Here is a 27,576-nt window from a genome sequence, read left to right on the forward strand (position 1 = left end):
TATCGTCTCAATTCTGTTTGCGAAGCCCGAGATTTTTACTACAAAACCCTGAAGGCGGGACTTCCTGATTCATCCGGACTTGGAGAAAGACAAGGAGAAGGAGAAGATAAGCAGCGGGACACGTGGCTACAAGGCGGCGGGTGTTGCTTTCCCTTTCCGGAAGGGCAGAAGAGTAAAGAATAAAGATCCAGCTATGCCTTTAAAATACTTCTTAAATTTTTAATTTGAATAAAATTTCAGGACTCCTGTCTGGTATAAAATGACAAAGCTGTATACCGATGAAGAGATATTGAGACTGAAAGAAGCGGTGCTGAATTTGGACATATATTATATGGGACTTATATAAGACTTGTTTGAATCTTAATTTAAACTGCGCATGATCTATTCTTTGGGGCGAGGAGAGCGGAGATCATCGTTTTCTTGGATTGTGGTTTGGGATGAATGGAGTCGGGTGCGTGGGGTAGATGGAAGGGTAGTGAAAGATCAATTAGATTATCTTGATCCAGAATGTAAGCTGATTTTTGTATAAATTGTTATTTGAATACAAGGTTAAGAAAGATTATCTGGAGAGTCTACATGAGGGTGGAGTAAATATGAGAGGAGCAATGGATGAGGATAAAATATATATGCGGACACGGGTAAAGGCAGGATGGGAGGTATAGAATTTATATGCGGAAGCAGGTAAAGACATTGTTTAAAATTTTAAAAATAATGAGAAGCTGAGTTTAATGTTAGAGAGTATATTGACTTCTCTTTCTTGAGGGGGGGTTACCCCCCCCTCCTTTTTTTTCTTTTTATTATTCTTTTCTTTTTTGTTCTTTATTTTTTATTATTTTTTATTATTTTGTAACTTCTAATCTATTTGGTTTCAATATACTCCAGACTTTGCTTGATAAAGAACGATGCCGGGAATGGGACCTGGGAAGTCGGAAGGGGGTCAGGGAGGGGGGTTCAGGGGGTGGGTGGGGGGGAGGGTGGAAGTATAGACTCAATTTTCAGAACAATGAATGCACTTGGATACTGTTGCTTTTTTTTCTTTTTTTCTTTTCTTCTTTCTTTTCCTTTTATTTTTCTTTTGTTTTAGTACAAAACAAATAGACCAATGAATACTAGAAATACACCGAAGCGAGGTGTAGAGGGAAAGAAGAGGGGGGAATTAAGAGGGAGTGAGAAGGGAATGTAAGGAGGGTGAGATGGTGGGAAGGGGAGAAAGGAATGGCTGAGGGGGAGGGGAAGTAGAAGAGGGGATTGTTGGAAGGGAGAAATGAAAGTTGGAGGGGTAGAAGGAAGGGTGTATGTAGGATAGAAGTGTTATGAGTTGTTTATTGCTTCTTTTTTTTTAACTGCACAGTAGTTAAGTGATTGTATAAAGGAAAATGAAAATGTAATAAAAGAATCTTTGATTAAAAAAAAAAATAAGAAATAGGAAATAAATGAATAAATAAAATTCAGTTCTAGGGAACCACAGACGTGGTATGATTATACTGTTGTAAACCTTAGCATACTGGCTAATTCTTACAACAAAACTGAAAATATTAGTTTACTAAATGTTCAGTTAAGCATTTGTAGGTATCCTATCCCCAAATTCCCCAATGAACTCAGAATATATATGGTTAACATATTATAAAGTTTGAGTTTGAGTTTCATTTTATTTATATGCCGCCCTATTCCCTGCGGGACTCAGGGCGGCGCACAAATCCAAGGAGGGGAAGGGAAAAACACAAAAACTACAAAAATACAGGGCATTTAAAAACAACCAACAGCCACACGGTTCGAGAGGGGAGGGGAACTCATCGACCCCAGGCCTGCCGACACAGCCAGGTTTTAATGGCTTTTCGGAAGGCCTGGAGAGAGGTGAGGGTCTGAATCTCTGCAGGGAGTTCGTTCCAAAGGGCCGGAGCCGCCACAGAGAAGGCTCTCCCCCGGGTAGTAGCCAGATGACATTGGCTGGTAGACGGAACCTGGAGGAGGCCTGCTCTGTGTGATCTAATGGGTCTTTGGGAGGTAATTGGCAGCAGGCGGTCTCTCAAGTACCCAGGTCCAACACCATGAAGGGCTTTATAAGTGACGACTAGCACCTTGAAGCGTATCCGGAGACCAATCAGTAACCAGTGCAGCTCGCGGAGGATAGGTGTAACGTGGGTGTACCGAGGTGCACCCACAATCGCTCGCGTGGCTGCATTCTGGACGAGCTGAAGTCTCCGAATGCTCTTCAAGGGCTGCCCCATGTAGAGTGCATTGCAATAGTCCAGTCTTGAAGTCACGAGGGCATGAGTGACTGTTGCGAGTGCCTCCCGGTTAAGGTAGGGACGCAATTGGTGCACCAGGCGAACCTGGGCAAATGCTCCCCTGGTCACAGCCGACAAATGATCTTCTAAGGTCAGCTGTGGGTCCAAGAGGACTCCCAAATTGCGAACCCTGTCTGAGGGGCGTAAAATTTCACCCCCCAGCTTGAGAGATGGAATACTAGCCAAATTTTTGGGAGGGAAACAAAACAGCCACTCGGTCTTGTCTGGATTGAGCGCAAGCTTGTTAACCCCCATCCAGACCCTGACAGCCTCCAGGCACTGGCACATCACATCAACCGCTTCACTGAGTTGGCACGGGGTGGACATATACAACTGGGTATCGTCTGCGTGCTGATGGTATCTTATCCCATGCTGCCGAATGATCTCACCCAACGGCTTCATGTAGATGTTAAACAGGAGGGGGGACGGGACCGAACCCTGTGGGACCCCATATTTCAGGGGCCTAGGGGTCGACCTCTGCCCCCCAACCAACACCGACTGCGACCTGTCCGAGAGGTAGGAGGAGAACCACCGAAAAACGGTGCCTCCCACCCCCACCTCTCGTAACCGTCGCAGAAGGATACCATGGTCGATGGTATCGAACGCCGCTGAGAGGTCAAGAAGCACTAGGATGGAGGGATGACCTCCATCCCTGGCTCTCCAGAGATCATCGGTCAGTGCGACCAAAGCGGTTTCCGTGCTGAAGCCCGGCCTGAATCCAGACTGAAAGGGATCCAGATAATCGGCTTCATCCAAGGACCGTCGGAGCTGAAAGGCTACCACTTTCTCAACAACCTTCCCAACAAAGGGGAGGTTGGAGACTGGACGGTAGTTATTCAAAATGGCTGGATCCAGAGATGGCTTCTTCAGGAGGGGTCTCACCATCGCTGTCTTCAATGCCGGAGGAAAGAAGCCCTCCCGAAGGGAGGCATTCACCATCGCCTGGATCCAGCCCCACGTCACCTCCTTGCTGTTCGCGACCAGCCAGGAGGGGCACGGGTCCAGTGCACACATGGCGGCACTCACCACTCCCATGGCCTTGTCCACTTCATCAGGAGCAACAAGTTGAAAGTCAGTCCAGAGATGTCACTCAAGACCCTCCCCCGGTACCCCGGCTGGCTCTGCGCAATTGAAGTCCAGGTCCATCCGAAGCCGAGCAACTTTGTCCGCGAGGAACTGGACATACTCCTCCGCTCTACCTCGTAGGGGATTATCCGCAACCCTCCCATTCAGGAGGGAGTGGGTTACCCTAAACAAGGCGGCAGGGCGTGACTCAGCGGACGCTATCAGAGTGGCAATATAGGTGTTTTTAGCTGTCCGTATTGCTGAGAGGTATGCTCCGATGCAAGCTTTTAGTTCCAAAGGTTTTATTTCTTTTAAAAAACACAAATATTTCATCATTCGTCAATCATTAAAACATTGAAGTACAATTTTTTTTGTATGCCTCTCCCTCCCTCCACCCCCCAACCCCCCTCCTCCTTCCCCCCGCAACTTCCCAGAACCCGTACACGGTATGGATTTTTAACTAACAAAGTCTAAAATCTATTGAGAAAAAAGAAATTAAGAAATTAATGACATTCTACATTGACCTTAGCTTCTTCTTACTGAACTAACTTTAAACAATTTAAATCATTTCTGATCTTAAGCATAGGCTAACTGGAATTTCTTGCTCCCGTATTTATTTTGTATATAGTCAATCCATTTTTTCCAGTCTCGCTTATATCTCTCATTTGAGTGATCTTTAAGATATGCCGATACTTTAGCCATCTCGGCTAAGTTTGTGACTTTCAATGTCCATTCTTGGATTGTAGACAAGTCTTCCTTCTTCCAGTATTGCGCCACCAACAGTCTTGCTGCAGTTATTAGGTGCAGAATCAAGTTAGTCTCTATCACTGTAAAGTCAGTACATATACCTAGTAAAAATAACTGAGGAGTAAACTTTATCCTTCTTTTAAAAATATTTTGCATAACCCACCATATTTTTATCCAGAATGCCTTAACCTTTTGGTAGGTCCACCATATATGATAATATGTAGCATCGAGAGAACCACACCTCCAACATTTAGGCTGTACATTCGGATATATAGAAGCCAACTTTTTAGGATCTAAATGCCATCTATAGAATATCTTGTAAAAATTTTCTCTCAGATTTTGAGCTTGTGTAAATTTCACATTTCTTACCCAGATTCTTTCCCATGTATCCAACATTATTGGTTCTTCAATATTTTGAGCCCATTTTATCATACAATCTTTAACTAATTCTGTTTCCGAATCCATCTGTATTAATACATTATATATCCTCTTTATGTGCATTAAGCTTTGATCTCTTATTTGTTTAAACAAGTTATCCTCAACTTGGATAAAACCAATTTTTTGATCTATTTTCCACCTAGCCTGTAATTGCCCATACTGGAACCATGTTTGAACTACCTTCTCCTCTTTTAATTGTAAAAGAGGAGAAGGTAAAGATTTTAATTGTAATACCCCCCTTTCCGAGGTAAGAAGCTGTCTGTAAGTAATTCTGTCCTGTTTTTGTGCTATATTCATATTTTCAATTGCGTGTCTAGGAATTGCCCACATGGGTATCTTGTCATTTAATTTATATTGGTATTTTTTCCAAACCCGCAGTAAAGCATTTCTTAAAATATGACTTTAAAAATTCTTATCCAATTTTTTGTTGAATAACAGGTAAGCATGCCAACCAAATACCAGATCGTGTCCCTCAATATTCAATATTCTATCATTGGTTAAATGAGTCCAATCACTAATTACAGATAATGCCACTGCATCATAATATAGTTTTAAATTAGGTAGTTTCAATCCTCCTCTCTCACATACATCTTGCATTATTTTCATCTTTACCCTCGGCTTCTTTCCTGCCCATACAAATTTGTTGATACCCTTCTGCCATTCTAAAAGGTTCGTATCTTTTTTAAGTATAGGTAACATTTGGAAAAGAAATAAAAATTTTGGTAAAATGTTCATTTTCACTGCCGCTATCCTACCCAGCAAAGATAAGTGCAATTTCTCCCATTTTTTCATCTCCGTCTGTATACTATGCCAAAGTGGTTCATAATTATGCTTATATAATTTCCCATTTGAAGTTAAAATGTTAACTCCAAGATATTTGACTTTTTTAACTACCTCACATCCTAGCATCACTCCTAATTCTTCCTTTTGTTTAATATTCATATTTATAGCTAATATTTTGGTTTTGCAAGCTTTTAATAGTGCTCGGTCCGACTCGGATTTACTGGACCTCCAGCGGCGCTCTAGGCGTCTCTTTTGGCGCTTCATCTCCTGGAGGTCCTTGGTAAACCAAGGAGCCCTCCTGGATCCACTGCTGCAGATCGGCCGTAAAGGCGCAATCCGGTGGAGAGCTTCAGATGCTGCTGAGTTCCAAGCAGCAACTAAAGGTCTCCACCGGACTGCGGGCGAGAGTATCAGGCACAACACCAAGCGCCGTCTGGGAACCCTGAGGATCCATAAGACGCCTGGGGTGGAACCACCTAATCGGTTCCTCCTCCCTACAGCGGGGGATTGGTCTCCGAAAGTCGAGCCTCAGTAGGAAGTGGTCCGACCATGACAGGGGCAAGATCTCACTACCGCTCAAACCAAGATCACAACTCCACTGCTCTGAGAGAAATACGAGGTCGAGTGTGTGACCCGCTGAGTGAGTTGGGCCCTGGATTACTTGGGTCAAGCCCATGGCTGTCTTGGAAGCCATGAACTCCTGCGCTCCATCAGAGTGTTCGCCGAGCGAAGGCAGATTGAAGTCCCCCCAGTATCATAAGTCTAGGGAACTCAACTGCCAGCTCAGCTACTGACTCGAGGAGCGAGGGGAGGGCTGTCGTCACGCTGTTGGGAGGCAGGTACGTTAACAACAAGCCCACTTGACCCGCAAGGTCCATCTTCACCAGCAAGGACTCACACCCGACAAGCTCCGGAGCAGGGATCATACGAGGAACTAAAGACTTTCGGATAACAATGGCCACTCCCCCACCCCTTATCTGGGGTCGCGGTTGATGAAGCACCTGAAAACCCTCTGGGCACATTTCAGTGAGGGGGACTCCTCCCTCCGGGCCCAGCCAGGTTTCAGGTTTCATGCCAGGTCTGCCCCCTCATCTAAAATTAGGTCCTGGACGAGGGGAGCCTTGTGAACCACAGACCTGGCATTTAGCAACAACAACCTGAGACCAGTGTCCTGACTGCTCACGCCATCTGGCCTTGGAGTGGAACTAACAGGGCCGGAAGAAGGGATCCCTCTGACGTAGGGAACCCTCCTTCCACGGTAATGGCTCGCCCTGAAGTTCCCGCCATATCTGCCCCTCCCCAATATGACCCCAATGTTCCGGCCCACTCCCGCATCTATGGTCCCTCCACCCTCACCCCAGGCCGCTGGATTCACCAGCAGGCCCTTCGACACACACATCCAAGGGCCGGAACCAAGCCTGGGTCCCCCTAACACTTCTGCCAGAGCACTTAGTGCAGGAGGTACCCAGCTATACTCCCAGCCCACCACACATACACACACATACAATCAATCAATCTCCACAAAACAAATTAAAACAAGGGAAACAACAATATCATAGTAAAAGTGGGAACATTCAGTCAACCACAGTCATACCACACACTCTCCATACAATTATAAATATAAATTACAAAAATTACAAATGTATAAAAAATTATAAAAACTGCGCAATATAGCAAATTGATCGAATATAGTCCAAAAAAGCCAAGGAGGGAGTAATGTCCAAAACCTCCCACACGAGCGCCCGAGATCCAGGGAGTAATAAAAGAGACATATGATGATAGCAATAAAGGGAGAGTCACACTTCCAGTCCTCTCTCTCATTACTGTAGAAAGTCAGTGGGGGGATGAACAGGAAGCCCAGGATGGCAGTAAAATCATAGGCCCCAATTTGCTCCCCAACGATGGCCCAGAGAGAAAGGCCAGGAAATGTCTGGGAGGCAAGTAGGCCACAGGTGGTGAATAGTAGCGAAAAGTTGTGGAGCCAGCCATAGGCAACGGCAGGCCAGCAACACCCCTTCCCTCAGGAACAAAAGGACACACAGGAGCCAGGGAAACCCCATGATAAGGGGGGAGGAAAAAGCCCCGCTCCCAGCTGTACCGTAACACTCCCAGTGGAGGCAGCCAGTCAGTAGGCCATCAGGCTAGCAACCCCACCCCCACCCTCACCCTAACCTTAATCCTAATCTTAAACTAAACTAACCCCATCCTATAATTCTAATCTAACCCTACCCTGTCCCTAGTCCGACCCTGCAGCAGCACAGACAGCAGAATACTTGTTGCATGCAGAACAATAGCTTCTTATACTATTCATCCATATTTCAGAAATCACTAGATACTATCTCTATAAGGGTATATGTAGCTGTCAAGCCAAAATAAACAAAAGCTAAGGTTTTTTTTTTGTTTTCCACTAGAGGGTGGCATCTCAAAAGAAGGGTTATATTAATATGTACATTAATTTTTTAAAATAAAATTCTACTTTTGAAAATTCTATTTTCAAATCCTTATGTGCTTGAGTTTCTCTCTTTCTGTCTAAACACTTTTATAGAAAAACAGTTAATCAATATTTTGGAGTATTTTTTTTTCTTTTTGAGAAGAATATGTTTTCAAACTCAGCTATAATTCTGTAAATTTTTAGTGTGCTATTTATTTAGGAAAAGTAACATAAAAGAAACACAGATAATTCAGATAGATAAAGAGAGAGAGAGGCAAGAGAGAGAAAGACTATGAAAAAAGCCTGTCTTCTTTTTTTCCTCGTGTATGTTTACTTACAAATTTCATTGATGTCTGTTTTGTGTCTCCATATTTATATTCAGGAGTGTGTAAATATGCATTTTCTATCTATCAATGTATGTCGCAAAACATAAGGGAGAATAGGGGAGTTTCAAACACATTAGGCTAATAGACATACTGTAGATCAGTGGTCTCCAACCTTGGCAACTCTAAGACCCGTGGACTTCAACTCCCAGAGTCGAAGTCCACAGGTCTTAAAGTTGCCAAGGTTGGAGACCACTGCTGTAGATCTTTCTCTGTGAGTGTGGGGGGAGGGAGGGAGAGGAAGGTGGAGAACAGAGAGAGATTTTCTAACTAATGAGTTGATATAACAAGAGCAGGAATGTTCTTCCTTTTCAGTATCATGCCCTACACGCTAAAGGGAATGCAGTGCTTCGCAGAGAGGCATTCCTTCTGAGCAGTGAAAGAATGCCTGGAAGCAGAAAGGAGAGCTGTGTGTATTTGTACCCTAAACGGTAATGTCATCTAACAGACAAGTTGTCTCAGCCAACCAGGCTAGAGCAGCAGCAAGTCCTACATCTTGGCACTCTATTGGCTCCTCTCTGGGGAGTGGATTATTAATGACCACTGAGAAGGCAGCACCATGTCAGTGTGACAACTGATCGGGTGAATGATGCACCACTAAGCACCATGGAAACGAAGAGAAAGAAGAAGAGAAGCTAGAAGCCTGCCCTGCCTGCCTGCCTCTCTCTCTCCACACACACCCCTTCTCCCTTCCACCTCCTTCCCTGGATGGTGGGCTTCTGAAAGCCAGCAGAGAGCTCTGGAAAAAAGTACGGGAAATCGGCAGGCTGCACAGAGATTCTCTCCTCTTATAGGATATATAGAGACAGCACTAATATTTATTATCTGTACAGATGCCGACTCAGCTTCCTAGCTTTAACATCAATATGTGGCTACCTGAACTAAGGAATAAAATAAGCATGAGTATTCCAGAACTAAATTTACTTTTGTAGGGTAAGTATTTTATTTATCCTAAGTTCTGTTCTTGTGCTATTTGCTTGTGAGATGTTTCTTTTCTGTCTCTAGTTTTCAGCCTCAGCTCCAGATTTTACTCTTTTGGTGAAACATACAAAGGACCCCTGTCTGCTCCAAACAACTCACCATCAAATCCTCATTAATCTATTTTCTCCCCAAGACTTCTGAAAGCTGAAACATACATCAAATGGCTTGAATAATGGGATTCTCAGTATCCTCAAGGCAAAATGAAACAGCCTACTTTCTCTGTTTGGAAACCAATTACATGCAGCACAGGGCAGTTCTTTAACCCCCTTCCTCAGGCTGAATTACAGCTAATGCCACAGCATGTCATACTGCAACCTAGTAGCTATTCAGAAGGAAGACTGAATAAGATCATCACATTCCAACTGAATGTCTCCCAGATTAGACTTTTAAGAATTGTTGTAATGACTGCCCCCACCCCACACACACACAGACACCTGGTAGTCAAAAAGGCAATGCCCCTATTAGTAATGCGCTGGAACTGGCATATGTAAGGTTAAAAAAAGACAGTCCTCATCTCCTCTGGTAACTGAAAGGATTATATCATAAGACATTAAAGAAAATTTCTGATAGGAAAACCTGGGGTCAGGAGACTGTATATTCATTCTTTGATGTTGATGTTATTGCTTGTTATGGAAAATCTGAGATATTTGCTTGAAAATAGGAGTGAGGAAGGGGTCTTGATTTGCACCAGCTCTGTTTGGTTCTAACCAGTAGCATAATTTAGAATCAATAAGGCTGTGTGCTTAAATTAGAAGGAACCAAATGGATAAAACAGGCAAGCTTGACAGGCTAGCTTTGATGTGTGTATAAGAAGTAGTGCTGGCACAGATACGGGAAGAGGAAGCCAAAGCAAACCAAACCTTGTTAACATATTTAATATAAAAATACCATAGTGGATCAGAATAAAAAAGGTCTCTTGTTCCTATTCCAGTATGAATAAAAAGTGGCAACGTGCCTTCCAAAATAGTTCTGTGTAGTATTTTTTGTAAGCTGAAGAATCACACATATCATCAAATGCCTGTTTTTGCTCCATTCCTGCCCACAAAAAAATCCTAGAGGAAGCCTGCTCCCTCCCCAGCAGCTCTTTCTCTGAAAGTTAATATTGGCTCTGCAGTATTCAGTGCAAACAGGCAGGGGACAAGGGAGAAAGCAACAACTCTTCCTGAAACTGGTCACTTTCCCATTAAGAAGACAGGAGAAAGTGGGCAGGGGGGGGGGGCTCAAAGCCAAGGATTGGCCAAGAAATCTGCTGCCCTTTCTAAAAGATGGGAAGAAAGCAACGTTAATAAAAGCCTACTTTTTTGTACTCGGATAATAAATGAGTTTAAGGCAATTATTCCTTTTTAGATTACAGTAAAGAAGCAAGGTGGAAAAGCTATTGTTATTGGCAATCGTGTCATTCTCCATAGCTGCCTCTTTCCTTTTTCTCTTTGCACATATGATTTGCTATGCAACAACAAAAACAATTGCTTTAAACTTAACTTCTTAGGCACCTTTCGGCTGTTTTAAAGGGAGCTGCATCTTTATGTTTTCAGCTATGCAAATGTGTTTCATTGCAGTCATGAAATAAATCATACTGCATTGTGGGTGATATAGTAAATGCATTGCTTGCATGAACACAGGGTCAGAATGATTTGTATGGATGCAACAGTACAAATGTTGATAATTGAGACCTGTGACTAAATAGTAGGTAATCAATAGTGTAATCCAAACTAGTTTAGCTAACAAGTCTATGATATATGATTCTAACCATTTAAAGTATCACTTTTGAGCTTTTCAAAATATAGTTCCCCCCCTTTTTAATTATCTCCATAGTGATAGTAACACCTATGCATGTTCTAAAACTCCCAGTCTTTAGAGGAATATTCTTGTTAAATTTGCTAATATATTCTTTTAAAAAAATTACTCTTTATTCGCCACCCTAACCTCACTGTTGTATTTTGCAATCACATTAAATAATCAGATATAATCAGATGCATGCACTAGTTAGGACTTTTTTTTTTTAAGAAAAATGTAACTATTTCAAAATACAATGGAAATGTGCTAATAATCATACTCAGTTGAAAAGAAATTGGAGGGTTAAGCTAATTGCTAGAAAACCAAATTGAGTTTTTCTTTGAGCTTCCCATTGAAACCAGATATCCTAGCTCAGGAGTGTCAAACTCACATTGTCACAGCAGCGTCACATAAATATAGGCACTTTTCCCCCCTTCACTAAACTGTGTGTGGGTGTGGCCAATGTGAGACACATCTGGCCTGTGGGCTGGGAGTTTTGACAGTCCTGACCTAGCTATTGTAATCACAGAAAATACTGGGAGGGAAAGGAAGGGAAGAAGTCCCATTTTTTATTCCATCCATCAAATATTTATTTATTTACTTATTCGTTTAATTTTCATATCAATAGAAATGCAACTTAATCATTGTACACAATAACTGAGGACAATTACAGAGTTAGCATATTACCTCCAGCAATCTCGGTCCTTATTTTGCCGACTTCAGAACGATGGAAGGCTGAATCAACCTTGAGCCAATGAGATTTTAACTGCTGGCAGCTGGCAGTCAGCAGAAGTAATTCTAATCAATGGGCCAGCATGGTTACTCCAATTTTTTGACAAGATACATATGAATTCATGCATAATTAAGTTCAGAACTTACTAAAAGAGGCAAGTTGACTATAAATACATTCTATTTAAAAAGCAGGAATGAACTTAAAGGGCAATTTCTGGCACCTTAAGAAACATATCCCCAGTTTAATGGAATATTCTGTGATTGAAGAGCAGACACAGAAATCTAATGTACTTTCACAAATCAATCTACAAATGTAGAAAAACATGACAATAAAAATTGGTATAAGGAAGACTAATGATACTTTCTTAACATACATAAGTGGAAAGGTAAAGTTAAGGATGGAGATTTAAAACCAATTTATTCAATATCACAATTTTGTAAAATACATGGTGGTAAATATAAAAGGTTTTGAATTAAATCAAAAGAAAAATTACAATAAACTGCTTGAGTTTTGTAATTGTGGATTAAAAATTTATTGCAATCTGGAAGGACAAATAAGGGGTTTCATCATTAAAATATCTTTAGACATAATGTAACCAATAAAAGATCAATGCTGCTTTTTCTTAGGTTTACCGAATAAGAAAATCCAAACATACTACTACTGCTTACAGTTAACATATTTGTAAGGAGGACAACATATCTGCTTCTTCCAGTTTCAATCGGATTGATTTAAATACTGATTACAATAAATAAATTTCAATCTGATTCAATCTATTCAAGATTCAAGATTCAAGATTTAATAAATTTGTATGCTGCCCAATCCTGAAGGACTCCGGGCGGCTTACATAAAAACAGTTTTAAAAATACTAAAAAAAATTAAAATACAAAGACAGCAAGTTAAAAGAACACAACATGCACTCAAGCTTAGTGGGGCTGGAACTCAATCAAGGGTCAACAGCACCAGGCCTGCCGGAATAGCCAGGTCTTAGTAGACTTTCGGAAGGCCGAGAGAGTGGGGAGGGTCCAGATCTCAGGGGGTAGATCGTTCCATAGGGCCGGGGCAGCTACAGAGAAGGCTCTCCCCCGAGGAGCTGCCAGACGACATTGTCTAGTCGACGGCACCCGGTGAAGGCCCATCCTGTGAGATCTTATCGGAGGTATGCGGCAGGAGGCAGTCTCGTAGATATCCAGGTCCTAGGCCATGTAGGGCTTTAAAGGTGATAACCAGCACCTTGAAGCCCGTTCGGAGACCAATAGGGATCCAGTGCAGCTCGCGGAGGATAGGTGTAACATGGGTGTATCTCGGTACATCCAGTATTGCTCGCGCGGCTGCATTCTGGACCAATTGTAGTCTCCGAACACTTTTCAGGGGCAGCCCCATGTAGATTCCAGAGTTGGATGCAATCATGTCAAACTTAGTCAGGATATATTAGAGTCAGCTTTGTTAATTTTGCAAAGCTTTGTAAGTTTTCAGTTCTATCCAAGTTAGCTTAAAAATTCAACCTAAATAAGAGAAACAGTTCCACTTCAACTACATCTAAATGACCACCTTGCTGAAGCCACAGTTGTCTATTTGTTATTTCTATATTTTTCATATATGTCTATTGTAATTATTGTCTTGTTTTGGTAAAGTAACATAAATGTAAAATAGTAATAAAGTGATACAATACAATAAAAAACTACAGATAATCATCAACTTACAGCCACAATTGGAACTAGTTTTACAGTCACAAGTCATTAAGGTCATGAGTCAGGCATCAACATAACTGGACTTGATTTTACAATTTTGACGCAGTCATTAAGCAAATCCATAGCCATTAAGCAAATACCATAATTGTAAATGTGAAGCCTTTCCTACAAAAGGGTGTGGGGTTTTTTTGCCAGAAACCTGCAAACAAAACCACAAATTGCAGTCACAAGATGAGCTGGTTGCCAAGTGTTCAAAATAGCCACATGACCACAGGAGATGTGTGTGGCATGATATTTTAGGACAATCTGAAATACTTTATCAATCCTAAAACACCCATTCGGAACCCATTGTAATTTCAAACAATTGCTAAACAACTGGCTGGAGGTCAAAACTATCTGTAAGCAGAAAAGTCTTTGAACCTGTAAAAAATTTACATGTAGCAGAGACTGAAATAATAACAGGATTTAAAATTAAAAAGAGACTATTACAAATACTAAAATAGTTTAAATAAACAAAAAGATCTGTGCCCTAAACTCAAAATATTTTATTTAAGTGAAATTGGTGTTTTTGGAAAAGCAGCAAGGTAAAAAGAAAGAGAATTAAAATATCTCATATATAACACACTTCTGTAAACATTTCTTTACCACTAAATCAATTTAATAATATGGTGGTAAAGTGGAATCTTGGCTAGTAACTCTGATTTTACTTAGGAGTTGGAAGGAAGGAAAGAAGGAAGATTAGAAAAAATAAAACTAGATATATTGGGGACAGCGATTACAGCACAATTATTTCCTTGCTATGCTTTTGGGGGGGATGCGGGGGGATTTCCTCTACAGGTTGTCCTCAATTTATGACAATTGGGATTGCAATTTATGTTGCTAAGCGATGAAATCATAAAGTGCAACATCATATGACTGCATCACTTAGTGCAGCACTCCTGGAATTCCCCATTGCCACCATTAAGCAAAATTCTTGTTAGTCAAGGACACACCCTAAGTCAAGCTATTCTGGGTTGATTCCTCTCAGTCCCGAGATTAAGTTCTTCCAAGATAAAGGATTGTCTCTTCTTCAACTCTGCCTAACTGCCTATTCCCCTGCCCCACCTCTCTCCTTCTGGCTGCCAAACATTCTATCTTCAGGGTGGCAAGCAGCCCCACAACTATGGGGCTATGGGGCTGCTTGCCATATTGCAGCTCAGGGACTTTGTGTACAATATAATGCTGGGGCTGCAAGAAAGCCTAGAATTGCACCATACCCCCAATAGAGGACAAACCTCCCATACCCTGAAACGGCCTGGCAGTATGGAACAAGGTGGGTATGTCCTGGGAAGCACAAGGGCAAGGTAAAAAGCCACAATGTCCCAGGATCCATCTTCCCAGCACCACCACCCCAAGATCCTTACCATCCTGTGCTTCAACATCCAGGCTGTCCTTTGCTGTCTTCTTGCTCCTTTTGCAGATGAGCCATGCCCACCTTGAGCCTTTGTGAGGCCACTGCTGGCCATGTGGGGCTGTCTTGATCTCTTAGGGAAAATGCAAGCACAACCTTGGAAAGAAAGCCATGTGCATTCAACAACTGTCTTGCAAAAGGCCAAGCAGGATGTGCTTGGTCAGCCGCAGGAGTAAAAAGACAGTGATGGTCAGCCAGGGAGGAAGGAGTCACAGAATGTAGAGGGCCAAAGGGGCATAGGGGGAGAGAAAAAGGTGGATAAGTAGAGTTGAAATCCCTTTGAGGTAGTAAGTGTAGGTAGATTGCCAAGTGCCTGAAATTTGATCACGTGACTATAGAGGGTGCTACAATGGCCATAACTTTGGGGACAAGTCATAGGTTCCTTCATTCAGTTCTATTGTAATGTCAAACAATCACTAAATGAATGGCCATAAGTTGAGGACCACTTGCAAAAAAAAATACTTATCTCAACAATATAGTTCTTAGAGATATTCAAGGTATCTCAGAAAGAGATAGGCCATTATCATTAATGTGTTTATCTGAATATTTATAGTCTTTAACAGTTCATTTTCTCATTGTAAAAAATTGGAACTCAAGGGTTGTGTAGGTGTGTTTGTATTCTTATCGGCTGGATCACAATTCAAACACATGGTCCAAAACATTTAACATTCCTAAGTAATATGTCAGGGTTCCAAATAGCATCCAAAATTAAATCAGAGTCCAAGGCAAAGTATTTCTCAAAGTTCCAATTTATTAAGAGAGCCATGCTGGCACATCTGTAAAAACCCGAATCTGAAGCTTCCTGATTTCCCCCACCCAGTTGAAAGTTCAAGATCTTGCCCCCACACCCACAAGTCCATCACATGGTCCAATCTTCCACAGCCATGCTGCCAGTTCCACACATCCATTTCTGGTCAGGTGCAGACAGGGGTGGGTTTCGACCGGTTCGCACCGGTCCCTGCGATCCGGTTGGTCGCCGAACCCGGAAGTAAGTAACTTCCGGGAACGGCGAAGCCCCCCCACCGCGCCCGCGCCCGCACACCCGCGCCCACTCCTTACCCGGTTTTTACGAATTCTGCGCTTTCCACGCATGCGCAGAACGCATACAGCGCCTGCGCGATCCTCCAGGAGCAGCTGGAGCATCGCGCAGACGCTAGTACGCATGCGCGCGCCGCGTGCGCGAGGACGCCGCGTGCGTGCGCGAGGACGCCGCCGGCCTCGTTCCAACCGATCTGGTTGGAACGGGGCGAGAAACCCACCCCTGGGTGCAGAGGTACCAAGACAAAGGATGACCTTGGCAATCTAAAAGGAATTTTATTTTGGTTACATCACATCCTACTACTTACTATCCCCCTCCCATTTCCCCACTAGAGAAACAACATAGTAGACGGAAGTGTGGCAAGGCCGAAGATCCAAAAGGAACCTGGCTGCACACCTGATAGGCGACCTCTCCTCAGAAGAAAAACGTTTCCTGAAAAGAGAATAAAGTAGGGGTTAACATAACAGAATTAACCACCTCTCCCCACCCCAGGGGGACCCTTTGGCTTATAGGGAAACTTATCATGGAATTGTTTTACTAACTTATCCGCTTTTAGGTTCCAGCTTTTCAACCAAGTAGCTTCAGATAAAAGGTACCCCTTCCAATGGACTAAATATTGTAAGTGACCCCTATACAGTCTTGAGTCTAAGATTTTTTTCACTTCATAATGTGTTTCCCCTTCTATCACTATAGGAGGGGAGGAGGCTGGGTGGACGGTCTTATGCTGGACCCAATTACTGGCTTCAATAAGCTACAATGAAATACTGGGCAAATTTTCCCTAGAATTCTGGGTAGACCGAGTTGAACTGTAACTGGGTTAATTATCTTCACTATTGGGAATGGACCTTGAAATTTTGAGGCAAATTTCTTACTAGGCATTCTTAATCTTATGTATTTGGTAGATACGAAAACTTTGTCCCCCACATGAAAGGGGGCTTGGAGCTTGCTTCTTGTAAGCTTCTGCGGCATCTGCTAGAGCTTTTTTCATATTTTCCCATCCTTTCTTTAGCATGTCCATCCATTCATTCAGAGACATGGAGGAGGGAGGTTCTCTAGGCAGCTCAGGCATGGGAAAAAATTCCATGCCACTGGTAATTTGGAAAGGAGTTAATCCAGTGCAGCTGTGGACTGTGTTGTTGTACGCCAGTTTAGTGAAGGATAGCAAGCCTGACCCGTTGTCTTGCTGATAGTCCACATAACACTGGATGTATTGTTCCACCATGGCATTGGCCCTCTCCGTTGCGCCATTCATGCTGGGATGAAACACTGAGCTCAGTTCTTGCATGGAGGCATTGGCTCTCAGGAACTCTCTCCAGAACTTGGCGGTGAACAGGACTCTGCTGTCTGAAATGACCCTGCTGGGCACTCCGTGCAGGTGATAAATGTGTTTCACAAACATTTTCATTAATTTCTTTGCAGACTGCAATCCTGAGCAAGCGATGAAATGCGCCTGCTTGGAAAACAAATAAATAACTGTCCAGCTTACTCTATTTCTGCTGCTGTCTGGGAGCTCGATGATGAATTCCATTGTGATCTCTTCCCATGTTCGGCTAGGGCTGGTCACCTGTTGTAGTAGTCCAGGGGGTTTCCCTCGCCATATTTTCATCGTCGCACAAGTAGCACAGCTTTTTACGTAATCTTCCACTTCCGATTTCATCTTTGGCCACCAAAATTGGTGCCTGGTGAGATGGAGCATTTTTAGGAATCCAAAGTGGTCTCCTAGTTTTGCATCATGGCTTCACTGTAGAAATTCCGGCCTCAACCCTGCGGGGACGTAAAGTTTGGATCCATTCCAGGCTAAGCCATCTTTCATCATTTGGATGTCCTTGTTATTGTTGACCCACAGGTCTGCTGGGAGCGCTGATTTCATTGCTGTCATCAGCTTATCCTAGCTTCGGGTGGTGACATGGGCCGCCTTTTGGTGAGAGGAAGAAAGGATGGGGTGAACCACTTCTTCCTTCTTACTGTTGTACTGTGGTTTTCTTGACAAGGCATCCGCCAACAAGTTCTTCCCTGCAGGGAGGTGTTTTAGTTTGAATTGGAACCTTTGGAAGTATTGTACCCAGCGAACTTGCTTTGGGGACAGTCTTTGATGGGGTTTGAGAGCTTTGAGGTTTTTATGGTGAGCCCAGACCTCGAACAGCACATTTTCCCCCCTTCCAGGAAATGTGTCCAAGTGAGCAGGGGCTCTGCTGGCTGGTCAGATAGCTCAGCTGCAGGGGCCTGCTATTCCACCCTAGCCTCGGAGGAAATGTCCGGTGGCTGTGCTGGACAAATTTGACGGCAGCCAAGACATGTTTCCAGCTTTCTTGGGACAATGCCAGCTGTTTATCAGCTTGAGAGCGGAGGACTTTCCCACCAACTGGGCTAAGGTGGGATTTATTATCAGCTTGCTCTCAGGTACAGCAGCTCGTTGGGCTACTCCTTTGTTATCCCAGGCTAGCCCTCTGCTGGACGATTTCAGGGGATTTTGTGAACACCTCAGACTGATGTACGAGGACCCCATTAAGGAGGAAACAGCCACCAGACTGCTCAAGACGCTGCAGGAGGGCCATGGCTCCTTGCAGGATTATGTCAGCGAATTCTGGCTTCTTAGTCAAGATTCGGCCTGGAATGAGGCAGCCCTCATGAACACCTTTCAGGACGGGCTGTCAGATGACCTTCAGGATGAGCTGGTGTGGGTGGACAGGCCACTGACATAAAATGCATTGATCCACCTGTGCCCCCGGGTAGACACTCGGTTGCAGAGGCGCGAGCCTCGCCGTACGTCCCAGGAGACCAGTGGGGTACCGATCCCGCAGGAGACCCTAACACCACGGGAGGAGCCCATAGATTTGGGCGCTGCCAAACCCCGCTTGTCGCAAAGCTCAGGAGATAGTCGCTGCTCTGTGCTCTGTTGCCCTCATGAGAAGGCCCGGGTGCTTCCTCGCTGGTAGAATCAAGATGATGTGATTCTAGATGATGCATTGCTTATGAGCCTCCATAGATCAGCTGTGGCCTTGGCGTGCTCAAGACAATGTCGATGGCTTCAAAATGGCAGTGGCACAAAAAAAAACGCTCTCTAGAGCGTAGAGCCACTGACCCAACTTGCCTGCTGTGATGTGAGCGAAGGCGCTCCGATCGGAGGAGAGCAATCAGAGGATCACAGTGAGCTGTGAGGGGGCTAGGAGACCTCCAAAATACTTGCTGTTCAAAGCTTTCTCCAAAAGGCTGTTTGAAGACTCCAAGCTTGTAATTCCATGTTTCTGCTCAGTTGATTGAGATGAGACAGATTGTAGTCACGTCTGTAGGGCTCAGTCTGAGTTAAGAAACTGAAAGCAGTCGAGCCAAGGAAGAATGGCCAAAGCTCTTCAAACTCAGTCACTGGGCAGATAGATAGAAGTTGAACCCTTGCTTGGATTCTCCAAGCAGCGCACAGAAGTATAGGTGTTTCCTGAGCTCTCTAGTAGCTCTACTATGCAGTCTATAGCCAAATGTAAATGGGCTGATTATAAATCACAGGGACACATTTATAAATTAATCATCAATTTGTAAATGGATATATTGATATCTAGTCTCTGCCCAAGAATTAAGGACTTATGCAACAGGTCTAATTCAATATGAGAATCAAGGCATTTACTAACAATATGAATAACAGTAAGTAAGTAAAAGGGAAAGATAGTAGCAAATGCAGATCTGGTCCAAGAATCAAATAAAAGTAGAATATAAAGAAACATGAAGATAAAATTTATCATATATGTATTTTTTGTAGTATAAAACGCACCTTTTTCCCCTCAAAAAAGAGGGCTGAAAATCTGGGTGCATCTTATACACTGAATACAGCATTTTTGCCTCCAGAAATCCTGCCCCCTTCACCAAAATGGCCGTGTATAGCCTTTAGGAGGTTTCAGAGCACTCCTGGGGGCTGGGGAGGGCAGAAATGAGCAAAAACCGGGCCTTTCTTGTTCAATTTTGCCCTTCCCAGCCCCCAGGAGCATTATAAGCTACCTAAAGCTATGCATGCCCTTTTTTTTGACAAAAAACAGGCCCGTTTCCATGAAAAATGAGCCATTTTTTGCTCATTTTTGCCCCCTCCCCCGGAGAACTCTACAAGCCTCCTAAAGGCTATTTATGCCTTTTTTGGGGGAAAAATGGGGACGTTTTTGCAAAAAACAGGCTGTTTTGGGGAGGTCTGCAGAACACAAAACCTTTTTTTTAATTTGCCTCTTCAAAATCTTAGTGCATCTGATACTCCAGTGCGTCTTATTCTCCGAAAAATATGGTAAGTTGGGTCAGCACTGACTCTTCTACTGGGAAGACCATAGATTCTAAAATTTATTTTTCCCTTCTTTTCAAACAGAACTGAAGGTGAAGAACCCTCCTTTAGTGATGTCAGATTCAGCAAAACCCCAGCTGCAGGTTTTTTCCATGTAAACAGCCTGGCAATCCTTTGATTCTTTATAGGTTGTCAATGTGCAGTTCCTGAAAGTTATGTGATTTTTGAGTTATGGACATTGAAGATCCAAATTTCTATAGTAGAATGGGTGATGGCAAAATCCATACTTGAGTTTCTCTAGTTTTGGCACTTTAGTATCTCAATGATAAATCCTGTTTCTTCAGATGAAGAAAATGTGGATTATGATAGTAGGCTCCTAAATATACAGCTGTGTGAAAAAGTCCTGCACTCTTTCAGTTTTAAGCTGTATTTACATGTTTAATCAACTTTTCACTCATAGAAACCACACAAAATTAGTATTTGATGAAAATTTCTGTAGTCGGATTGAGATGCATAATTTTTATTAATATAACCAAAGTCTTTTAAACGTTTTGAGTGAGTTTATGTGCAAAAATAAACACAACTTGAATTTTCAAGAATGTTAGGATCGAAAGTAGCCAATCAGCAGCAAGCTTTGGCTGACCAATCAAAATGCACAGAAGCTAAATCAATGTTGTTATACTCTCTGACCATAAGTAGGCATGAAAAGCATTGAGAAATTTAATTTAGCTCTGGCTGTGGGCAAGGATGAAGGCCTTTGCTTTCACCAGTACTGAGCAGAGGCATCGCATCATTGTGCTTCATGAAGAGGGTTAGTCCTGTACAGAAATAGCCAAGAGAGTGAAATGCCATTGCACCACAGTGAGCAGTGGTTGAAAAATACCCAATAACTGGTTCAGTTGATGACAGGCTCTGCTCTGGAAGACCAAAAAAGTCAACAAATGGCAAGACTGGGCTCTGCAACACATTTTGATGGCTGACAGGAAGCTCACCTCACCTCAGATTACAAGAATTTGGGGTGAAACATGTGATGTAAAAGTGTGCATAACCACAGTCTGCAGACTGCTTGCCAGAGGGCTCAAAGGCTGCAGGACTTGAAGTATACCTTTGCTCACAGAAGCTCACTGCTCTCGTTGACGTGTGTGGGCCAAGAAGTATGCCAAGTGGACCAACGAACAGTGGGCCAAGGTCATCTTCAGTGATGAGAGCAATTTCTACTTGACTGGGAATCAGTGCAATAAGTATGTCAGAAGATTTCTAGCTGAAGAATTTAGGCCGTACTGCCTGAATCTATCTGTGAAGTATCCATTGCACGTGATGATCTGGGGCTGTATCGCTGCTTCTGGTATTGGTCGGAATACAAATCGTGCAGGGAATCATGAATTCAAGTAGTATGTTGAAGTCCTGGAAAAGACCATGCTTCCTTCAGCTCAGCAATTTGTAGGGAAGGACTTTTTACTTCCAGGATGACAATGCAAGGTGGTCAGTGATAGTCATCTTCCTTCTGTAAGTAGCTCTTTTATTGTTTTGTGTACTTATTTTAATCTTATTTAAGTAGTAAGTGCACAAAATAATAAATTTCCTTTTTTTAATAACTTCTTTTTGTAGATCATTCATTGGGGCAAAGAATTCAGTGACATCAACTTGGCCACTCCTGCCTGGTCACATGACTGCCAAGCCACTCCCACCCAGTCACATGACTGCCAAGCCACTCCCACCCAGTCACATGACTGCCAAGCCACTCTCACTTGGTCACATGATTGCCAAGCCACTCCCACAAAACAGGCCACACCTATAGAAGAGGTTCTAAAAAAATTTGAAACCCACCACTGGTCTGACCAAAATCTCATCTCTGCCCAATATATATTATTTATTTGTTTGTTAAATTTATTGGCCACCCACCTCACAACTCTGGGTAATTTACAAAAAGAAAACAGAAAAAATAATAAAAATGTAAAAATAATGATAGTATAGAAATAAAACAATAAAAATAAACAATGGAAATACAAGAATGTCCAATTAGAAAGATAAGCAGGTACTTTTCGGAGTATAAGACACACCTGACTATAAGATGCACCTTAGTTTTTGGGGAGGAAAATAAGAAAAAAAATTCTGGCCACCAGGTATTTATTTTTATTCCCATAACAGCAGAAAACCAAGCAAACACTATAGTATAATAAAATGACACTTTTGCCACTTTTTTCTTTGCCCAGGCAGCAGGGAAAATTCTTAATAAGCTTCACTATATGTCTGGGCATTCAGCAAAAGCACTTCACACATGTAAAAATGTAACAAAGCTGAATCAACAAACCAGCCCAGCGCCTGCCTGAAGGAAACCATTGAGAAAATTCGGATAGCCCATAGGAAAAGCCTTGCCCTTAAAGGAATTATCCCCAAAAGAATAGAAATCACATAGTCACAGGATCTCTCTGCCTTGCCAAAATAAAAATAAAAAAACTGGACAAAAGAAGTACCTCTTAAGGCAGTCTTCAAATCTTTCTCCCAACTGGAATAAACCGAGAAATTTTTTTTTCAACAGTATGCTGCAGTAAAAATATTCAAGTTTTTTTCCCCAGTCCTAATAAAGTGCTAACAAGTGAGGCTGATCTTTCCATGCTTTGCCTGAAACGATTGCTTAACTCGTTAGCACATTAGGGCTGAAAAAAGATTCCAAAAAGCTATATTCGGAGCTTAAGACTCACCCAAATTTTCAGCCTCTTTTTTTTTGGGGGGGGGGAATGGTGTCTTATATTTAGAAAAGTATGGTATATTAGGTGAATGTAGGGTGATGTTCACGAACCTATGACTTTGTTGGGATTGCACATTGCAGAATTCCCCCAGCATAGCCACTGGGAATTAGCAGCCTCACTATATTGCAAATTACCATCCCTCAGATGGTAATGAACATCATCTCAAAATACATTTATCAATGTCTATGAATTGCTGACCTTGTTATACTGTTTTAAAACAATGCTTCTGTTGCCACATGTTAATGTTAGTACCAAAACTGAAAAAAACACAATGTGGGCTGTAGTGTGAGTGGTTTATATTGAATGCTATGGGTGTAGGGTAGTTTAAAGTATGCCTTCAGCAGTGAATATATTTTTTTTTAATCATCTACTGTATGCAGCACTTCTAATTTGCACAGTGTTCTTATCAGGATGCACAGAATATATTAAGCTACTACTTACTAATGTGAAAATTTTTAAACATGAACATGCCGTCCCTTCCAAAACCTGTTTCTCTGTATGCACACATATACAAGAAGAATATCTAGAGCAGTCAAAAATATCTGGGGGAAAGGCAAGTGATTTAGCAATTTTATAATTCTCTTGTATACCAAAAGAGCAGTCAGGATGGATTTGCATAATTCTCCTAGTTTAAAAACTGTGAATTTATATCTCTTTAACTGAAAATAAGGCCCAATTTTGATTTTCATCTGGATTATAATCTGCACTGTTGTATCTCTGGGAAACGTTATTTAAAATTCAAGCCAGAATTTAATGTCAATTTGATGTAAATGCTTATGTTTTCCTACTTGGAACTCCTCTCAATGTTCCTAATTACCCTACCCCAGTTGCCACACAATTACTTCATTTATAATGTGTGTCCAGTTGTTTGCAGTTTAGATAGTTATAAGAATATAAATTATTATTAATCTAACAACCTTTTAACATTATAAACAAAACACAACATACTATAATTTTAAATCAATAATAGTACATAAACCTTCATTGCTGTATTCATTGATAGTATTAATTATTTTCTCTTTTATATTGTAGGTTATTTTCCCCAAACAAAAATGAAAAAAGACGTAATGAAATTGAAAATGATTCCAGTTATATAAACAAGCTATTTGCTTTGATATCTCCTTCTGGATATATTTCATTTAAAGAAAGAATATAAATCCATGTGATGTAACATCGTTTTCCAAAAATGCCTTTTAAATTGAAAAATAATAATTATAAAGATGCAGAGCATTTCCAAAAAGCAAAGGAACGTTGAGTTTCTGCAGCATGCACTATTTGACAAATTCAAGTGATTGTCTTATCAAATAACCAACCCTTACTGTACATAAAAACTGTGCAATTGATTTTCTGAAATCCAGAACTAAAATGAAGGACATGTCAGTCAAAATTTACTTTTTACTTGGCCTAACTATCACTGCTCCAGTACAAGCTCTGGATAAGAAAACAGACTGCCCACAGTCATGTTCTTGTGAGATACGACCATGGTTTAATCCTAGGTCAATATACATGGAGGCATCAACAGTAGACTGCAATGATGTAGGCCTTTCTACTTTTCCACCTCAGTTGCCTGATAATACACAGGTACTACTTCTACAAGCAAATTCTATTAAAAAAATTGAATACCCTCAAGAATTTCCTGTAAACCTTACTGGTTTGGATTTATCCCAGAACAGTTTATCCACAGTGGCTACTATTGAACTTCAGAAGATAACTCAACTTCTTTCAGTATATTTGGAGGAAAACAAACTTATAGAATTGCCTGACAGATGTTTCTTTGGACTTAATAATCTCCAAGAGCTTTACATTAATCACAATTTACTTTCTACAATTGCATCAGGGGCTTTCACAGGCCTTGATAACCTTCTTAGGCTTCATCTCAATTCAAACAATCTGCAAATAATTAACAGCAAATGGTTTGAAGCTATTCCTAATCTGGAAGTTCTTATGATTGGAGAAAATCCAATAAGCAAAATTGAAGATATGAACTTTAAACCCCTTATAAATCTGAGGAGCCTGGTTTTAGCAGGCATAAATCTCAGAGAAATACCAGATAATGCCTTGGCTGGTCTTGACAATTTAGAAAGCATCTCTTTTTATGACAACAGATTAATTAAAGTGCCCCACAAAGCTCTTCAAAAGGCTACAAATCTTAAATTTTTGGATCTAAATAAAAACCCCATTAACAGAATACAAAGGGGGGATTTTAGCAACATGATACACCTGAAAGAATTGGGAATTAATAACATGCCTGAACTGATATCTATAGATAACCTTGCTGTTGAAAATTTGCCAGATTTGAGGAAAATAGAAGCAACCAATAATCCAAGATTATCATATATACACCCTAATGCATTTTATCACCTTCCACAGCTGGAATCACTCATGCTCAATAGCAATGCACTGAGTGCACTGTATCACAGTACAATTGAATCTTTGCCCAATCTCAAGGAAATTAGCATACATAGCAATCCAATGCATTGTGATTGTGTCATTCGATGGATTAATATGAATAAAACAAGCGTCAGATTCATGGAGCCAGAGTCACTATTTTGCGTAGATCCTCCTGAATTCCAAGGCCAGAATGTCAGGATGATTCATTTCAGGGAGATGATGGAAATTTGTCTTCCACTGATAGCCCCAAAAAGTTTTCCTGTAAATTTAAATTTAGAAACCGGTAGCTATGTTTCTTTACATTGTCGAGCTACTGCTGTTCCAGAACCTGAAGTATATTGGATTACTCCGTCAGGACATAAGCTTTTACCCAATACTGTTTCTCTTAAATATTATGTACATTCAGAAGGAACATTAGAGATCAGTGATATAACACAAAAAGAAAGTGGCCTATACACATGTATAGCAACTAATTTAGTTGGTGCAGATTTAAAATCCATTGTCATTAATGTGGATGGTCCTTTTCTCCAGGAGAATCATAAATCTTTCTCTATAATAGTAAAAGATGTACGCTACAATTCCATATTAGTATCCTGGAAAACAAATTCTAAAATTCTGAAATCTAACATTAGGTGGACTGCCTTTCCAAAAGATGAAAACTCCTTGACCTCTCAGAGAGTTCGAATTCCATCATATCAAAAGGTTTATAATTTTACTCATCTCACCTCATCAATGGAATATAAAATTTGTATAGACATCCCCACTATCCGGCTTCAGAATGCAAGACGGTGCATCAATGTTACAACAAAAAAATTGAATCCGGCAATGAGAAATTTTGAGAAGAGCAGCATCAACAGCACTACAATTCTTTTCTGCCTTGGTTTTTTTTTAGGATTCGTTTGTGTTGCTACCCTCCTCAGTTGCATCTGTCATGAAATGAACTGTGATGAAGAAGGACACAGATTTTTCAGGAATTATGTGAAGAAACAATCTTTTTCTTTCAGTGAACTTTTTCCTCCTTTAATCAGTTATTGGGATGCTCATAAAGAGAAAAGCACAGCCCTTGAAGTGCAGGCCACAGTTGTAGAGGTTCCAACAAACATGTCATGAAAGTGAAGGTTTTTGGACTTGTTGCTTTACGGTGGCAGCATCAAGACTCTTTTCTATTGTGCTCAGTTAAAAGATGAAAAAGGATTCCTTTATGGAAACTTAGTGATTACAAATGGTGGTTACAAATACAAATATTTACTAGTGTAGTATTTTTTTTTACAAAGGTAACACCTGTCTTTGGAAGTTCTATACCAATTAAACTGTTTTCTAAGACTTTATATGTGATTTCTTAAGAAATTCTAAGAGGTACTTAATACTCTCTAAACAAATAGATAAGTTTTTTTCTGTATTTGTTGTTTTTTAATTAGGTGTACAATAGTGGAACTGAATAAGGCCGTCCTCCTGTGTTGTATGATACACAGCCATTAGTTTTGCAAAAACAAATAAAACTAGTATAGTGTAATAAAATGAACAAATTCCGTAGAGTAGACACAGTAAATATGTGAAACTTTTTTATGATGAAAAATAGAACTTGATTACAATCAAAATAGCTTCAGTATTTTTCTTTCTAAAGACATTGTTCTGGAATATATGTATCTCCAATACATAATTTAATTCCTAATAGAGATATGTTTCTGAAGAAATACACATGTGATTTTTGAAAGCTTGTTTTAGATTGTGCAGTTGAAATGCAATCCTAAATATTCCTACATAAATTTGGAAAAGTTGTATTGTCTGGTCAGCTGGACAAGGCAAATCAATTTTCACAAGATAACAAAAATAATAATGTCCTTGGAATGAGATTTAATTTATAATGTAAAAGGCATGCAGTAATTTATGAACTACTCTTTTCATGTACTTAAAATTATAATCAACTGCACAGCTTCCTAATTACATAGATATTTACCCAAAAATGAAATCACTGCATTCAGTTAGATTTGTTCTCAGCTGAAATGTTTAGAGAGCAATTTCACAGCCTGGTTGGTTGCATCATAAAGTTCTAATATATCCAAAACATTGCTGGCAGTCTACCAATATGTGGAAGAGGGTGGAAATTCTGTGTCTTTTGTTAAAGACAATAAGAAGGAAATGAATTTTAGGTTAGATGATCATTTCTCCAGTTCAGAATCAAATGAAACTGAATAAAGTCAGCAGTGAGAAAGAAGAAAAAGAGGTAAAAATGAAAACACATAAAGCTATAAAATGGATCAAGGTAGAACTTTAGGATGCTTTAGGAACCTTACTTCCATTCTAGCAGCACCACATCCTATTTAGTGTGCTTCTAATGCCAAAAAGCACCAGCCATGAATATGAGTGGGAAAGGGACA

The 27,576-nt window shown here is 41.2% G+C and overlaps 2 protein-coding genes across 4 annotated transcripts in view; one reads left to right on the forward strand and one right to left on the reverse strand.

Moving 5' to 3' along the window:
- Nucleotides 1-27,576, reverse strand: part of IMMP2L (inner mitochondrial membrane peptidase subunit 2) — a 126,503-nt gene that overhangs the window by 59,179 nt on the left and 39,748 nt on the right. The gene's annotated exons all lie outside the window — the stretch shown is intronic.
- On the forward strand, nt 8,773-26,470 carry LRRN3 (leucine rich repeat neuronal 3). 2 transcript variants are annotated; one of them, XM_032220776.1, is made up of 3 exons: nt 8,773-8,884; nt 8,969-9,068; nt 23,840-26,470. In XM_032220776.1, the coding sequence occupies exon 3, from the start codon at nt 24,173-24,175 to the stop codon at nt 26,306-26,308; it is 2,136 nt and encodes a 711-aa protein (XP_032076667.1). In that variant the 5' UTR covers nt 8,773-8,884; nt 8,969-9,068; nt 23,840-24,172; the 3' UTR covers nt 26,309-26,470. The 2 variants fall into 2 exon arrangements, with proteins under 2 accessions (XP_032076667.1, XP_032076666.1); XM_032220775.1 differs by having other exon boundaries at nt 8,773-9,068.

The sequence above is a fragment of the Thamnophis elegans genome, chromosome 7 (assembly GCF_009769535.1).
Source record: "Thamnophis elegans isolate rThaEle1 chromosome 7, rThaEle1.pri, whole genome shotgun sequence".
NCBI lineage: Eukaryota > Metazoa > Chordata > Lepidosauria > Squamata > Colubridae > Thamnophis > Thamnophis elegans.